Source organism: Myripristis murdjan, chromosome 7, assembly GCF_902150065.1.
Source record: "Myripristis murdjan chromosome 7, fMyrMur1.1, whole genome shotgun sequence".
Classification (NCBI taxonomy): domain Eukaryota; kingdom Metazoa; phylum Chordata; class Actinopteri; order Holocentriformes; family Holocentridae; genus Myripristis; species Myripristis murdjan.
In genome coordinates, this window is record NC_043986.1 from 12,757,556 (window position 1) to 12,774,259 (window position 16,704).

General features: G+C 40.1%; 2 protein-coding genes across 2 annotated transcripts; one reads left to right on the forward strand and one right to left on the reverse strand.

Annotated features, from left to right (window-relative positions):
- The first annotated feature begins 438 nt into the window (after positions 1-438).
- Positions 439-4,892, forward strand: LOC115362131 (glutathione S-transferase Mu 3-like). The gene is made up of 8 exons (XM_030055947.1): positions 439-577; positions 1,195-1,270; positions 1,386-1,450; positions 1,771-1,852; positions 2,288-2,385; positions 3,324-3,419; positions 3,510-3,620; positions 4,425-4,892. Exons 1-8 carry the CDS (start codon positions 542-544, stop codon positions 4,518-4,520), a joined length of 660 nt encoding a protein of 219 aa, XP_029911807.1. The 5' UTR covers positions 439-541; the 3' UTR covers positions 4,521-4,892.
- A 221-nt stretch (positions 4,893-5,113) lies between these two features.
- Positions 5,114-16,371, reverse strand: eps8l3b (EPS8 signaling adaptor L3b). The gene is made up of 19 exons (XM_030056496.1): positions 16,334-16,371; positions 15,961-16,076; positions 15,756-15,820; positions 15,482-15,640; positions 13,569-13,718; positions 13,274-13,359; positions 12,751-12,884; positions 12,331-12,458; positions 11,994-12,126; positions 11,784-11,863; positions 11,501-11,575; positions 10,251-10,396; positions 8,998-9,205; positions 8,197-8,237; positions 7,979-8,072; positions 6,396-6,512; positions 5,900-5,985; positions 5,651-5,783; positions 5,114-5,560 (listed from the first exon to the last, which is right to left on the reverse strand). The coding sequence occupies exons 1-19, from the start codon at positions 16,369-16,371 to the stop codon at positions 5,516-5,518; spliced, it is 2,034 nt and encodes a 677-aa protein (XP_029912356.1). The 3' UTR covers positions 5,114-5,515.
- Between the last annotated feature and the right edge of the window lie 333 nt (positions 16,372-16,704).

Genomic DNA, 16,704 nt, shown 5'->3' on the forward strand with positions numbered 1-16,704 from the left:
GACTAATGTTTATACGCAAATCCTGTCAAACTGACTCCGGGCCAGATCAGCATATAAACTATCCACATATGTCACATGCTCCACAGACAAATAATATGCCAAGGCTGTGTGAGGCCACTCAGCACGTCTAATCATATCATCAGCACCACTCGTGCCCAGTGCCTGTCAGCTGAAGTAAGGTATCCCATATTATATTTTAAGTTCTGATATACTGTAAATTAAATAGGTGAAAGAACTGTTGCCTTTAATGTTTATGGTGTTTTTTATAGATATTATAGTGCATTTGCTGCAATGCTGTTGGACTTTAAAAGCAACATATGTGGATTTTTATGGGCATATTTTGAGTTCTGGTATTGGGCTGATTTTTGGGCCCTTTTTATACCAGGTTGGGCGGGTTTTGGGGTGGTTTTGAATTTGCTGTTTGGCTGCTTTTGTCTCACAGACCTGGCAACCCTGGCAAGAACCAACCTTTCTCCCTCTCTCTCGCTGCAGCTGCTGGTGTAGTCGCTTCACTTCACTCGGCCACAGAAAGTGATTCAACATGACCATGAAACTGGCATACTGGGATATCCGCGGGGTAAGCAAACATAAATTCCCACTAAAATAACATTGTTGTCATGTTGCAGCGCCATGGCTACCGCCGCTGCAGCTGCTGCTGGATGCCCATCGCGGTCGGTCGGTCGGACACTTTTCTCTTCCAGGAGCCGCCGCCAGCCGTGTCGCCTCTCGGCGGAGACTTTCATGTTTCATTCCGCCGGACGTCATTTGTTTCAGTGTGTCGCGCGTTGCATTGTGAAAAGTGTAGCCGCACGTCGCGCAGTCATCCTCGCGCTCCGTGTTTATGTAACAGTGGAATATGTGCCGCCGTGTGCACGTGCGGTCAATGAGCAGAGAGCCGGGGTTTCAAATGGACTCAAAAGGTTTTTGTTCTCTGATCCAGCACTGAGCCTGTAGCGGGGTGCGCTTGACGTGCAGCAGCGTGACAGGATTTGTGCGCAAAATGTGTTAACTCGATTCAGTGTGGAAGGCGAGACACACAGGGTGTTTTAATACATTGTTTTAGCAAGTGTGCGTGTGTTTGAGAGAGAGAAAATAGAGCCTCCACTGAAAGCCACTTCTCGAATGAACTGTGTCAAACTAAAATCAAGAATTCTCCTTTTGAAGCTTTTCTTTTTCCATTCCTCCTCCGTGCAGCTTGCCCAGCCAGTCCGCCTGCTGCTGGAGTACACCGGCAGCAAATATGAAGACAAGTTCTACGTCTGCGGTGAAGGTAGCTCACTACAGTTATATTTTAATGAAAGCATGATCACAAGTTCACAAGATGAACTGCCGCTGTGTCACACATGATCCTACTCTGTTATGCAACCCACTTATCTCCCACACAGCTCCCAACTACGACAAGAGCTGCTGGTTTGATGAGAAACACAAACTTGGGATGGATTTTCCCAATGTAAGTTTACCTAATGTTAATTATAATGGAATCTAATGGTTATTGCATTAGGTTAATTACATAATAGCCATAATAGTAAGCTTTATTTATATAGCACCTTTAAAAAGTTTACGAAGTGCTTCTGTATTGCCAAACATGGGCAATACAGAATTATGGTGAAGTAAAATAATGTTAAAACAGGAAAACAGAAGATACAAAACACAGTAGAGAGAAAACAGAGGGATGTTAAGATGGTAAAAGATGTAAAAAAGCAAGAGAAACAGCAAAAAAAAAAAAAAAAAAAAGGTTATACTGATGATATTAATGGTATTTCACTACAGCTGCCCTATCTGGAGGATGGAGACAGAAAGATCGTGCAGAGCAATGCCATCTTGAGATACATCGCTCGCAAGCACAACCTCTGTAAGTACTCTGTGTACTCCACAGCATTTATTATAATTTAATTTACTTATCCTTTATTTAGCCAGGAAAAGTCCCAGGGCAGCACAGTTAGTTTCACATAAAAAGCAGTTTCGCAGCAACTTGTTTCCTTCACAGCAGTTTGTGAGAGACCTTTAAAGATATTCAAAGAAGGGAGCACTTCCATATTGTGCAGCTCGTTCCAGGCCCAACGTGCATAAAAGGAGAAAGCAGTTCTGTTTGTGTATATTGTGGTCTGAAATATGCAGTAATGTATTCCTGCAGATTTCAGGGTTTCAGACTCTTATATTCTCATTTTTAAGTGAACACAATTGTGGTTTAAAAAAAAAAAAAAAAAAAAAAAAAAAAGTTGTGGCTTTTGCTAATATTTCAGTTCTCATTCCTTGAATATTTCTCCTCTGACTCCTCTGACTCCAGGTGGGGAGACGGAGGATGAGAAGGTGCGGGTCGACGTCTTGGAGAACCAGGCGATGGATTTCCGAAATGGGTTCGTGATGCTGTGCTACACTGACTTTGTGAGTAACAAACGTAAAGCTGCGTTCACTGTAGCTGTGCAAAAGAAATGATGCAGCTGAGAACTGCAAGAACATATCATCACATTATGTTATGAAATCTACATTTTAGTGCATTGTGCTAATTCAGTTTGAATAAAGTGTCAATTTGAACAAATTGTTTTTTGAGCCACACTGTCATTTAATTTATCCTGTACAGACTTAAAGTATATAATATTTTTAAGCTGTATTATTTAAATTACAGTTTCACTCAGTTCTGTTGAGTATTTCAATATATTATGATACAGTTTGTGATACATTATTCATATTGTATGGTGAGGTCTTTGCGAGGGAGACACAATGATATTGGCACGTCTTCGGCATTGACTGATACTGGCTTTAAAAAGAAATATCGGTATTGTCCTGAAACTGAAAATATCTGCTGATGTGATGTGCCAATATGTGAAATAGGTCAAGGTCAGGTGAAACAGGTGGTTGTGGCTGCTGTCAGCAATGTCTCAGGGAGAGCTTCATCCAAACCTGTTTAAGTAGGATGAATCTTAGTTTTGTTTGAAATGAATGTTATGTAAAATTAAATATGCCGTGTTTTACATAACCTAAGCTGAAGCAGTTCTCTTATTATTCCGAGTGAATATGTACAACAGCATCGTGTGTTATGTCTGCGTCTGCCAGTGGGCCATCACAATAAGAGCAGGTGTAATAATATGTTAGCTCCACTACAGGAGAGGCCTGATGTTTTCTGCAGTCAGGTGGAACAAAAACATGTGCATATATCAACATCAGAAATCAGCCAAAAGTCCTGGAAAATATTGGCAAAAAAATCCAATATCCTGCATCCCAAGTCCTTGCCAATACCAAACCCCATCGTTATTACCACTGAATGTGTCCTTTCCAAGCTCTGAAACTTCACGAATTGTCTCTGCATATTTCCTTGATTTCAGGACAAGATGAAGCCGGGCTACCTGGAGCGTCTGCCAGGCACGCTGAAGCAGTTCTCAGAATTCTTGGGAGACAGAAAGTGGTTTGCTGGTGATAAGGTATGTAATCTCTTTTCTAAATTTAAAATCTTGAATTGAGCCTTTTTTTGCTTGCTGTAAACACGTTAATTTGAACGTGCTCTATCTCAGATCACATTTGTGGACTTCATCATGTACGAGCTGTTGGACCAACACAGGATGTTTGAGCCCAAGTGCCTGGACGACTTCAAGAACCTCCGAGATCTGCTGGACCGCTTTGAGGTCAGGGCGCTCACTTGATTATTGTCTCGGATACACACCACACATCTGCGTGCCTTTGGGAAGAAAGCAGGAATTTGCTCATCCACAGTTTGGCAAGCGCTCAAAGTTGCAGAATATGACGAATCCTGCATAGTAAAATCTAAAATGTGTATGAATGGCTGTTGTGCTGGTTTTCTACCGTGACTCACCTAGCCCTTTTCCTCACCTGTATGTATACCCAACTGATGTTTACTTTTACAGTATAGCATTACTCATGGATGGCCAGTGAATGGCATCTCAACAAAGCACCATTGTAAAAATGTGTTTGCATGTCAGTATAGGCACATGTAACTGCATGGAGCTGGGTATATGTTGCATATTACACAGTGCAATAATATAAACAACTGAACCGGTTAATTAATCAAACTGCTGCACAGCACAGATTATAATTGCTTATCTCAGATTTCTACAAGTCAGTAATAAAGACTGCGAGTGTTTTTGAGCCATCCTGAACAACAAATTGGGATATTTTGTCTGGATTTAGCAGTGACATCCAGTTATTTCTTGATATGCCATCGACCCCGATGAGCTAACAAACACATTTAGCTTGATTGCACCAGTGATATAAAATGCCTTATTTGCATTATTTTTCTGAACTTCTACGTGCAGTATCTAAAAGTTGTGCATACTCTGGGGCATTTTTTAAATAGAAATATGTACCATATGTCTGAAATTCTACCCATATGGTTCATTAATCAATCAAGCAAATTTTCTTCTGCGATTTGTGAAAATTAAGTCTTAACTACAATTTGCTTTCTCAACCAGGCCCAGGAGAAGATTGCTGCATACATGAAGTCAAACCGATTCATGAAGAGCCCGGTCAATAACAAGATGGCCAAATGGGGAAACAAGAAAGAGTAAAGCACCGTTCACACCGCAGAGGTTCAGCGTTAACAACGTTCAGTAGTTTCATCATCATGAAAATTCAGAAAGAGGAGGCGGTCTGTCCCGTTAGTGTCTTGTTATAAATGATGTTCCCTTCTCTGTGTAGCTCAGACAGTCGGTGCCAACTCTAAAACCTATTTTTTTTTTTTTTTAATTAAATGATTTGAATCAGAATTTTATACAAAGCTGGGTTTGTACTGAGATTGTCAAATAAGTCTAGGGTTTTTGTTTGACTTAAAGCACTTGATTTACTTAATCTTTATATTTTTGAGACATTCTGGCACAGAACAGCGTGTCTTTGAATTGATTTTGTTTGAATAAAGACATGGAAAATGTTACCAAGCTAGATTTCATCATCGATGAATCACATCATCCCGATTTGTTTATTGCAGTTTTGCAATGTTGGAAATAATCTCTTCACAATATCACTCCCTCCAGGACTTAAACACAGGAGAAGCAGAGGGGAAAAATAAATGAAAGGAGCTCATAGAGACAACACCACAGTGAAACAGGTTAGACAGTAAGTTAAAAACAAAATTGAGGTTTTGAATAAATAATGTGTCAAAAGGATTTACTTTTATTTCATACGTATCTCCTGTTAGTCTAAGCATTGCACAAAACATGGACAGGCACAATTAAAAGCAGAAAATCTTGTTGCATTAAACATTTACATGCATAGATTGTGTTTTATCAGAACAAGTGAGCTTAAATAGATATTGCACAATCTCAAAGTTACATATGAATTGATTAACTCAAAATTATAGCTGCAACTATAGCCACATCGCTTATGACACTCAAGATAACAGTATTTGTTGGTAATTTCCATAATGCTGAATTAAGTAATCCTTATAATATAATGACAGAAAAAAGGGTGAATTAGCCACCAAGTTTCCCATATTTGGCTTCATTATAACATTGTTTAACAAGACGAAAAATCAAAAATGAGCTGAGGAATATCCTGCGTTAGGTCGTCAGTAGCGGTTGTTGTAAGGGCCGTATGCTGATTCACTGGCGAGCTGCAGGGAGCAAGACGGGAACATTAGTATTACTAATGTGTGTGTGTGTTTGTGTGCATCACATTTGTTCAATTATGGTGCATTACTCACTGCGATGGCTGATTTGATGGCCTGAAGCTGGAAGAAGACCTTGCTTCCTTCCTCTGGACACACAGTCCTCATCTCGTCCCTGGTCATCCCAAGCAGCAGCTTGCCGTTGAGCACGCCCAGGCTGCGCACCGTTCTGTACCAACCGAAACACACCCAGCACCGTTACACACACCGCGTCACAAGCTGTGTGTACAGGATGAACACTCCTCGTAGTCCCCAGTCCTCTAACCCCAGGATTATTTGCCTTACATTTTTGAGAAACCTTTGTACTCCAGCCAGGCTTTCACATCTGCAGGTGTGGACATCATACTGAGAGGTGGTGCGTTTTGTGTCTCCTGCCATGAGGTGGAGTGAGGAAAGACATCATGAGAAATCCACAGAAGCAGCTCACTACCTGGGATGCAACTTTTTTTTTTTTTTTTTTTTTTTGTAGGCTGATATTGGTATCTAATATCTTCGCACCCATAACAGCCCATGGCAACATGCAACAGACAGTTTGATCTTAAGATAACTTTTTTAAACCAAACACTTTTGTTTTATCACTGTTGCTAATGTGACATTGTAATATATGACATTACAAGGAAAGAAAGGTAAAAAAAGTGCCAATTCCACCACCAGCCTAACATCAGTAGTAAAAATACTGGACCAATTCTGACATCACTTTTGAAATCTAATATCGGCTGATACCAACTGTGTGTCAATCTGTTATCTGTCGGTATATCCCTTCTTACTACACTTAACTCACTTGGGGATCTCCCACGGACTCGGCTCTGTCCATGGGCTCCAGAACATTTTGAGGGACGTGACCTTCCTCCTCACGGTTGTTGCGAATGAGCCACCACTGCTTGTTTTTTTTTAACACCTGTGAGAATACACAAACACCAAAATGACAAACATCTTAAGCAGGTGAGTATTAGTGTGATTCTCTGTTTAAATCAGTTTCGCTATACACTGAGGTAAAAATACTGACAGGAATGACTGTGGTTGCTGTGGCTGTAACCACAGTAATAAAATGTAAAAAAAAAAAAAAAAAAAAAAAAATCAATAGAGTGATAAGATGCTCGCTGTGATTTACAAGCCCTGGTTCACTTGTTATTTTAGGAGTGTGAACCTAAATAAATCAAATACAACAGTGCAAAATGTAATTTGTGATCTCACCTTTAGCTGAGCATGACAGACCTGTCTGCATTCTTTTCCTTTTCCTTTTTCTTGGTTGCCATATCAGCTAAAGCAGGGGTGTCAGACTCACACTGACTCAAATGAGACCTCACAGGGGCCCGATTAATTTTTGCTCACACTGATATGACCCGAGTCGACACCTGGATGTTTTAGTCTATTTTCTGATTTACTGTTTTAAATCAATCAGTTTGCAGCCAACCAATCAATGACCATGTTGGATCATGAGAATAACACAATGTAGAATTACATAAAGCAGAAGTGAGAAGGCAACAAATATACAACATAAAGGTTTGTCATTTACCTCCTAGAGGAAAATAACTGCTCTTTCCATCTTTCTTGAAAGATTTGCAATCCATGTCAACCTTTCGCTTTTTTGACAGCATGTTTGCAAAACTAACAGAGCGTTTGTTTGTTTTTTTTTTCCCCTTTCCCTCCAAAACACATTGGCGGGATGAGACACACTCACAAACCGTATTTGGCCCTGAGGCCGCATCTTTGATATCTCTGAGTTAAAGTGATGTTCAGATTTTTACACAACTATTTCCTGTTGTAAAATAGTTCCAAGATTTTGGGCACTGGGGGACAGAAAAGAGTGCTGAAAGTGAAACCAGTTTTTCAGTTTTGTGTTTTCCAGTCTCTGTCTACATTCAATCATTTCAAAGCAGCACACTCCCACTGAAGCTCTTGTTCTTGTGATCTACTGCATTCATATAGACCAACAGGTACCACTATGTGTGTAAAAATCAATCACTTTAAGAGTGTGTGAAGAAATAGCTTCATATGAATGTATGATTGTGCATACTGTGGTTTGTGGCTTGTGTTGGTTCATTTTACTATAATAGGTTTCCAAGTATGACCAGCTCCAGACATTCCTCCTTCCAGTGAACTGCATCGCCGTTTACAAAGACTCAGGCACAGAAACTGCTTCAAACATGCTTTGATTGCACCAGGCAAATGTGTTTTTACACTGTAAATGCAATTAATTAATTTGACTGTGATTTTATTTCATCACCACTAGAAACCTAAGCAAAGTCTTGTATCAAAACTGAGATAATGGCTGTTTATCAGGATGTTTTTTGGTCAGGATGATGATACAATTTTATAAGGGATTCATACTTTGTTTGTATTGTGGTGTGTTTGTTTTCTTACCTGCACCACATCCCCTTTCATAATGCTCAGCTCCTGGCTGTTCCGGGCCATGAAGTCGTAAATGACGCGCATGTACACCTTCGACTCACTGGGGCTGAAGTGAAAACATGCAGGCACATGTTGATTGAAAATTATATTGGAAAAAAGCACACCATATGTAGAGTGCTAAAAAAAAAAAAAAGGTTGCTACAGATATACATAAATCCATATTTGCATACCGTGTTGGTGGTGGGGAAGCCCATGCTCCGTTGACCACAGGCTGTAAAAGGCATCAGAGTTAATATATGAAACTGAATGTTTATATGATTTGCTTTATGAGGCTATAATCTACAGCAGAATAATGAAAAGCAGTGCAAACGTAGTATTTGAAAATAAGAGACACAAACTACTTCTCAGGTAGAATGCTGGCTATAACAAGGGGATAGTAAACCCAGTTAAAAACGTGAATTTTCTTCTTTAGTGTTATTCTTGAGTGCATTTTGGTCACACCCCAAGATTTCAGAGTTCCCAAAATTAATTAATTAATAAATAGTGCTGTAAGGGGTTGCATTTTCTACAGTAATGCTTTGCAGTGGATGTAGCTTTGAATCCCTGCAACTTATGTGACTTGATAGAAATCAACTGATAGGTCTCTCTCTACATGGAAAGAACCTTTTAGTTTCATGTTGGCATGTACATCCAATAATCACTTGCATGAGAATTTTCCTTTAAAAGTTATTCATGTAGTTATTAACAGTTGATGTGTTGAAAAAAAGGGGCTGCGTCATCAGCATACACATCAACGTTATACAAAATCTAAATAAGCAATTAACATCAATATTCCCATCCCCATAAAAAACACTCTGCTGTTATTGCTGTAACTCTGCATGTACAGTCACAAAAATGAAAAGCAAATGCTACAGCAAAGGCTGCTGGGTAACTAAATGAGAGTCACTGGTTGATTCATCAACACTATTACTTTTGCTGATTAAAATCCCAGTTAAAGGTGCTCCACTGTAGTTGTGTCACTGTGGTTGTACCTCTTCAGGCTGCCACTGCATCTCTCTGGGTGAGTAGTTCTGGTTTTCATTCATTTGTCCATGTGGACCACCAGGTGGGAAGTGCTGGCTGTTGCTCCTGCTGATTGGACCGTTCTGGTGACGGGGCCGGGCGGGTATGGGAGGCAGCTGCCAGCCATCATAGAAGTCTGGGATGTAAGGCGGGATATTGTCATCCGGCCATCTAGACCTTTGGCCAGGCAGGACAGCGGGAAGATATCAGTCAAATAAAAAGTTAAAAGGGCCTGCGTCAAACTGCAGTGATGTAATACAGTTTAAGGGTTCAACATGACTTAAAAAACTGCAGATCTGCTCCAACTCTCAGCTCTTTTAAATCAAGACTGAAGACTTTTCTATTCGCTACTGCCTTTTATTAAATCACATTTAAGGCTTGGATCAATATCTTATACTGCACTGCAACTTTTATTCTCTTGTTTTATCTATTCCATTTGTTTGCATTATTTTTACATATTGTTTTAATGTGTTGTGTTGTTTTTACATTTTGTGTTTTTAATTTCTGTTTTAATGCTTCTTCCACTCTTATGTAAAGCACTTTGAATTGCATTGTGCATGAAATGTGCTATACAAATAAATTTGCTTTTGCCTTGCCTTAAAGTTCAAATACTCATGGTGCCATGGTGCCGCCAAGATTTAAGTGTTTTGTTGGTCTTGGCTGCTACTGATGAGCTCTTCCACAGAAAACAAAAACCATGCTACATTTGAGTCCATATTTTACTGCACAAAAAACCTGCAGAAAGTTTTGCACCGGCATCACTTTTTAAGAACTGTAAAAACAACGTGTTAATTGAGTAAAACGTGTAATAAAAATTGCTCATTTACTTGTTGGTGATGTTAGAACTCAGGAAATGAGTAGAGCTGTGCCAAGTTCCTATCTGCCATCTTTTCCATATAACATGATGGCATTAACTTTGACCTTTTACCAACATAAAAGACTTGACGTAGCAATTCATTTTGCTATAATCCAAAGTGAACATTCCTACAGAAATCCAACTCAAATGTCAAAAGAACTTTGTCCCAGCAGACAAACAGTAACTACGGATGACATCAGGCTGCAGTGTCATAAATCTATAGGATCATCTCCGAGGGAGCACAAATCACCAGCCACAGCCTCGAGTACGGGTGTGTCACCGGGGTTATCAAGCGGGCACCTCCCAGCACAGGGAGTAACAAGCGGTGTAAAGTGACACATCACTGAGTCACTGAGGCCTCCCTACCTGGGGATGTTCCAGCTGTCTCCCAGGGACCTCCAGAGCTGGTCCTCCTGCGGATTGATGACGTTACTGAGCAGCAGCACGGCCGGCTCTGTCAGCAGGGGGGCGAGCACCGAGGGGGGCAAGTCTGCCGGGTACAGAGGCACCATCTGTGGAGGACAATGGAGCAATTAAAATCAAGTCAAGTCAAGTCAACTTTGTTGCCATTCATCCACATGCAAAGTATACAGCTGAACCAAAACTCATTCCTCACAGACCAAAGTGCTAGAAAAAACAATGCAACATAACAAAACTATTTAAAAAAGATAAATAACTATAAAGGTGGGTGTGTCACCATATGTGACACACCTGCCCACCCACAGGTGCTGTGCACACCTGAATGTAAACATGATAAAAGAATAGCTATGGTTGGCATGATAACAGAAGAGATATGAAGCAGATTAAAAAAAAGAAGGGACATCATAAAACAGTGAATTGTGAATAATTATGGAATTTAAATACAATGTTTTGTGATGTCTTGAGAGGCCGGGAGCTTTCCTCTTGGAGCTTTAGAGGAAATAAATACAGCAAGATGTTCTTTTTCAGCTTAAATTCATTGTATTCACATCTCTGTCATGACAAATCAACTTAACTCTTGCAGACAGGGAAAAAAAACAAACCAAGCAGGTATTTAAATCAAAACCTCCAGTTCTCTGTTTTACTGTAACATAACAAAGACTCGACTTCTCTTTTTTCTCCTCCTTCTCTCACACTGTTTCCCTTCACACTCCCTCCTCACAAGTGCATTCAGCTTATTTGGTTCAGCGGGGCAGCAGCCATTGTTCTCACTGCCCTGCTCACTATGGGTTTTGTAGTTTTTTATTACTGGAGGCCATGATGGGTTGCAGTCCTTGTTGCAGCCACAGGGAGGGAACGTATCTCCCCTTCATGATACTACCTCTCATAATGGCATGGTATAATATACAGTAATGCATTGTCACTGTAATTGTCATTGCGTCACCGTAATTGTAAAAACTATAAGAGTTTAAAGATCAAAGTAATAGTGTATATTATATATTATTAGTATGTATAGTAGTAATAATGGAATGGAAAATGGATTTTTTTTCTGTTGTTTGAGTCTGTGAAATAAAGTATTTAAGATAGGTATGGACACTTTTAACATAGGGATCTGTTAATGACTGGGAGTGGCTGAAGACTTGACCCGGATTCAGCACAACAGAGATTTTCTGGAAATGACACTCAAAGACACTCACCATGCCTAAACTAGAGAAGAAGATGTGGACAAAGTCTGGAGCGCTGGGGTTTTCCAGTGCTCCATCTAGTTGGCCCTGTAACAGAAAAAAAGCAAGCACAGAGGTTTTCTGTCACACTTCACTGCACTCTGCTGCGAACACTATCTCACATTCCAGTCAACATACTAAGATCTCCCAAAACCACTAAAATGAAACCAGCAAAAACCACTGCAGTTCACTTTTGGTAAACTTGCAATGCAGGCAGAACATTTAATTTTCAAAACTGGAGGAGTACAGTACATACCAGCAGATTGAACCCGTATTTGATTTTCTGAAGACAGGAAACATATTCTTCCCAAGGTGGCAGATTGATAAGTGGTGCTGCTGTGATAAGAAAAAAAAAAGTCAACTGTTTACTATAACAACAAAGACAGACTCATACATATATGCTAGAAGTTTTTCAGTCCATTTGTGGGTTTAATATAAAAGTAGGTACTTGCTTAAGATATATTACCATTTTTCTGTTGGCTTTTCTTCTTCTTCTTCTTCTTCTTGTTTTTCTCCTCTTTGGGTGCGGCTGCATTCGCTGCAGCAGACACTTTGTCCATGAAGATCTCCATATCAGTCAAAATATGGTTTAAAATGTCCTGTGAGAAGGAATATAAGCACAGGGCTGCATGAAAATGATGAAACACAAGTGAAAGCATTCAGAGCAGTATGTAGGAATTCTATCTAAACAGGAACTAAAGTAATCTGTGATAACAAGCAATCAGATATCACCTATGATCCTTTATTGCTAATACAATCCACTGCCTATCCTACATGTAAATGGTGTTAGTGAAAGTCCTGACCGTGTTCCTCTGAATCTCTGCATATTCAGGTGGTGGAGAAACTTCTTGGCTGTTCCGCGGTCCGTTAAATTCAGTATGTTGATATGTTTCTTCTGGTGGAGTGTAGCCCCGTGGAGGAGGCATGTTCTCTAATTGGCACCGAAAAAAAATTGTTTGGTGTTAGTTTTAACCTCAGGAAAGTGATGACTGCACAAGCTGTGCACCAAAGGGAGTTCATTCATCGGCTCACAGACTGAGGTTGATGTTGCCAGTGGAGAAAACCAGCCGTAAACAGCTTTTAGAGATTATAATCATTTCAAAAAATGTACCAGTTACTTCTGCAGAGTTTCTCTCCCACTGAGAGATTATGGTGAAATTCATCAACTACACTGTATTTTTTTTTTTTTTTTTTTTTTTTTGATACTTTCTGTTTTCTCATACCTGACTCTCTCATGTTCCACTGTGGCGGCTGAGGATCTGGTGGAGGGGGAGTCAGTTCTCGCTGCACAGGACGAGGCCAAGGCTGCTGGAAACTTCCCAGACGTTTCAGCCCGATGATGTTTTCAAGATCATTCCTGATAACAATACAGACATACAGCATCTCATTCATGTCATGTATTACCACAATTTTGTCTTGTATATGTTTTGATCCCTCACCCGGTAACTCAGTGTTGGACTGTAAATCAGAATAAGCATTTCATGTAGTTTGTCTAATGATTATTTTGTTGGGCTGCATGTTGCACACATCCTAACACACATCCTTCACATTCCACTTATTGCACATCTCTATAGTATTTCACACTTCTACCTACAATTTATGCTTATCATGACCACCGCTGCTGTAGGATGCTGACTGAGTTGGGCACAAATGAATTTTTAATGTTAATGTTTATACTTTCAAAGTTATTACTGATATCAGCTCCCACAGGTCTGGTATCATGATTCATGTGTTGTGACATTGTACCTGATGTGAGATTGGCCTCTGCGGGGCTCTTCATCAGCTCCTCTGTTCTGGACTATGTGGTCTAGATCACTCTTGACATGCTCTGCCTGGTGAAACAAGGTTGTTTTGGGTCAAAATCCCATGTAACACCAACTAAAACCAGCAAAACATCCATGAGGTTATGAAATACCGACAATGGTTTCAGAGGATCAGCCTGGTTTCAGAAAAAGGGATGACTAAGCACATTATGTCTCTCTGGAGTTTTTTTAGAGAAGTTCTGCAGGTCAGGAGGTCAGTGCTGCTTCCAGTGACTCACCCCGAGCTCCTCGCACTGGAACATGAAGACCTGAGGGAGGCGTTTTTTGCGATCCTGCACAGTGATCGTCAGCAGAGAGTTGTACGCGCAGCTGTCCAGCACAGCTTTGGTTTCCAGAATGCAACTCAACGGCAGAGACTCCAGGTCAGCCTGTAGAGCCACGGTGGACAGGAAGTTGGTTACAACCACGGTTCATGACAGCACATACAACAAGACACACAGTTTTCCATTGTTGATGAAGAATCTTATGTGTAAGTTTTAAATGTAAATGAGCAATCTTTTTAGCCTCCCTTCACTTTCATCGCTGTTTTCCACAAGAATAATTAGGAGGGCTAAAAAAATCATAGCTGACCACTCTCACCCAGCACACTCCCTCTTCAATCTCCTCCCATCAGGCAGGAGAGATAGAAGCATTAGGTGCTCAACATCCCGCTTCAGAGATAGTACATACCCTTTAGCTATTAGACAACTGAACTTGCACTGACTTTATTGGTTATGTATATACAGGTTACATTGTAAGTAGCACTTTAACAAAACTGCATGCACTTCCAGTGCCGCTGGGTATTGCATATTGCTTATTGTTTACTGTTTGTTTGTGTTTATGCTCATCTTTTTGTACGTGATGTGCTGCTGTTCTGTCCTTGTTATGATATTTATGTCAGAGAGTCTACCAGGACAAATTCCTATCAACTTGTTGACATGGCAATAAATCTATTGAATCTCTTGAATCTCTTTAAATCTCTTTAAAGGCTACTCATCTGAAGTTTGATTCCTGTGAATATTCAAATTCTGGTGTAATTTTACACAATGCAACACACTGAAAGGTTAAATAAATTCAGAATGTGTGCACAACTTGGTGCTCAATATTTTTAAAGATTAACCTCATGCCTTCATTGTATCTGAAAATGGATTTATGAAAATTATTGGTTATTCAGAGTTATGGAATGAGGTCAGGCATGTTGTCAATCATAGTACGTTTGAAGTCATTGTATTTTTGAATTGCTGTGTTTACACTGCATCTGATAGGTTTTAAAGGTCTTTATGCAGCAGGTGAAATGTGTTGTTTGCTCATAGTAACGTTACAGTAAAGTCATGGTTAATTTTTTATCTTCAAATCCAAATCCATGTCTGACCCCATTCAATTTTGCAAATCAAACACTAGCTGTCACAGAAACCTACAAACATCTTCAAGTATTTCTCGGTTCACACCTCACCTATAAAAAACATATTCATAATTTAAAAAAATAAAAAAGAAGCTCAACCAGATATTGTATGTTCATAACATGATCAGACCACAGCTCACCAACACTGTCTCAGAAACATGCAGCCATTTTTTCCAACAATATCCCCCACTGCAAAGGAAATCAATGAACCAACAGTAATTCTACTTTCAGATCCAAAATAATAACTCCCCTCTTACTCCCCACTCACTGCCTTGCCAACAAGACAGGAACAAGATCAGTTTCACATGCACTTATCCCAGCACTGGCTTACATAAACAACTATGGTCAGAGATAATTTTTTTCACACATACACTAAGATCTGCAATGCTATCCCATGCTTCATAAGATCAATAACCTCTATTACACAATTCAAACAGGCCTATAAACATTATCTGATGGAAGGACACACCTGCAGCCACTGGAGTCAGCTCACATAAAACATCTTACACACTGTGTCCTCTCCTCAACTGTCTGTGTCGTGTTGTGCTTTGTTTGTTGTTTTGTTTCTGCTATAAAACAGTTTTTACTGAATCAGGCCAGTTTTGTTGCTTTTAATTCCTCTCCTGTATAATAAAAAAATGAAAATGAAATGAAAGGTTGTAATGATCTTGATTCTAGGCTCTCTTGACTCTCTGACTGCTGGGCGTAGCTTATGCTTATCCTTGTTTTCAGCTGAGCGCCAAAACTAACCTTGGTCTCGATGTCACTGAGCTGCAGATGTCCTCCCTGAACCTCCATGATCATCTCCTGTGCCCAGAGACGGCCTTTGGCATCCAGCCTCTTCAGCTTGGCCACACAATCGTCCAGGTTCCTCACCTCCTGGCCGTCCAGCTCACAGGTGAACAGGTGCTACGGACACAAAGTGAAAAGTCCTGGAACATTTAGAAACCCAGAGGCTGTGCTTCTGTAATCCACATGTCCATTTTATGTTGATCACACAGTGTAAGAGGCAGTTTACGCTTACCTCCACTCTGTGGTGGAAGTTGTCAGCTTGTTTGTTCAGTGTGTCAGAGTACTCCTTTCTCTGCACTGAGGCAACACAACATTTACCAGTTACAAAAGTGACAAATGCATTTTGGACTCATCAAAAAATAATAAAAATAATAATAATAATAAAAAAAACACAGAATGAGAAGGTTGTGGTTTTAGCTTTTAATCTGTGAACATACTGTATATGGATTTGCCATTGGGTCTAAATGTGTTGCTTCTCTGCAGCGGCGAGCTCTTAAAATCATCTTGTTGGAATCCACGCCTCTGCTGGAGGAAGTCGTCCTGTGAGAAGCCCCTGCAATATAAAAAATTTGGTACACCATATGTGAGGTCTGCTCATGGGCTCTTGCCAACTAGGGCACCTTTCTTGTCAATATAAGCACAAGATAAAACATAGCAGTTTGGATAGATTTACCTCAAATCATCACCAGTGCAATGTTTGTATTGTGAAAGCTGTGGTGTGGCAGATCAGTGCATAGCGTTGATTTATAATTTGTGCCCAGATCAGTGTTGCTGACCGAGACTGAAAATGACATGGACACTTATACCAACCCTGGGGAATAGGTGAACGGTCCTGGGTTTCCGTACATGTTCACGCTGTAATGTCTGTGATCTGTAGAGGAAAAAATGATCACTATCAGTGTTGACTAGGAGACAAATGGATCATTGGATGGAGAGGAATCACCAAGCAGACATCCCACACAAACCTTAAGAGAAAGATATACTTTACTATGGTGACACTGACCTGGCACAAAACCTGTGCAAAGTGGAATTATCAATATAATGCTTAAAAAGAAGTGGTTTCCCCAGGTTGTAAGAATGTCTTAGTGGACGCTGTTCATTTTGACAGCTGTAAATCAGATTTAAATGCAAATACAAGTAATCAAAGTGATTAGTCTACATTTAAAGAACAATAAAGAACA

Coding starts and splice junctions, on each gene's coding strand:
- LOC115362131 (XM_030055947.1), top strand. CDS start 542: ATGACCATGAAACTGGCATACTGGGATATCCGCGGG. Junction 578..1,194: donor CATACTGGGATATCCGCGGG/GTAAGCAAACAT, acceptor TCCTCCGTGCAG/CTTGCCCAGCCAGTCCGCCT. Junction 3,420..3,509: donor AGTGGTTTGCTGGTGATAAG/GTATGTAATCTC, acceptor GCTCTATCTCAG/ATCACATTTGTGGACTTCAT.
- eps8l3b (XM_030056496.1), bottom strand. CDS start 16,371: ATGTACGGAAACCCAGGACCGTTCACCTATTCCCCAGG. Junction 12,459..12,750: donor GTGGAACATGAGAGAGTCAG/GTATGAGAAAAC, acceptor GGTGCCAATTAG/AGAACATGCCTCCTCCACGG. Junction 10,397..11,500: donor TCTTCTCTAGTTTAGGCATG/GTGAGTGTCTTT, acceptor TGTCCTCCACAG/ATGGTGCCTCTGTACCCGGC.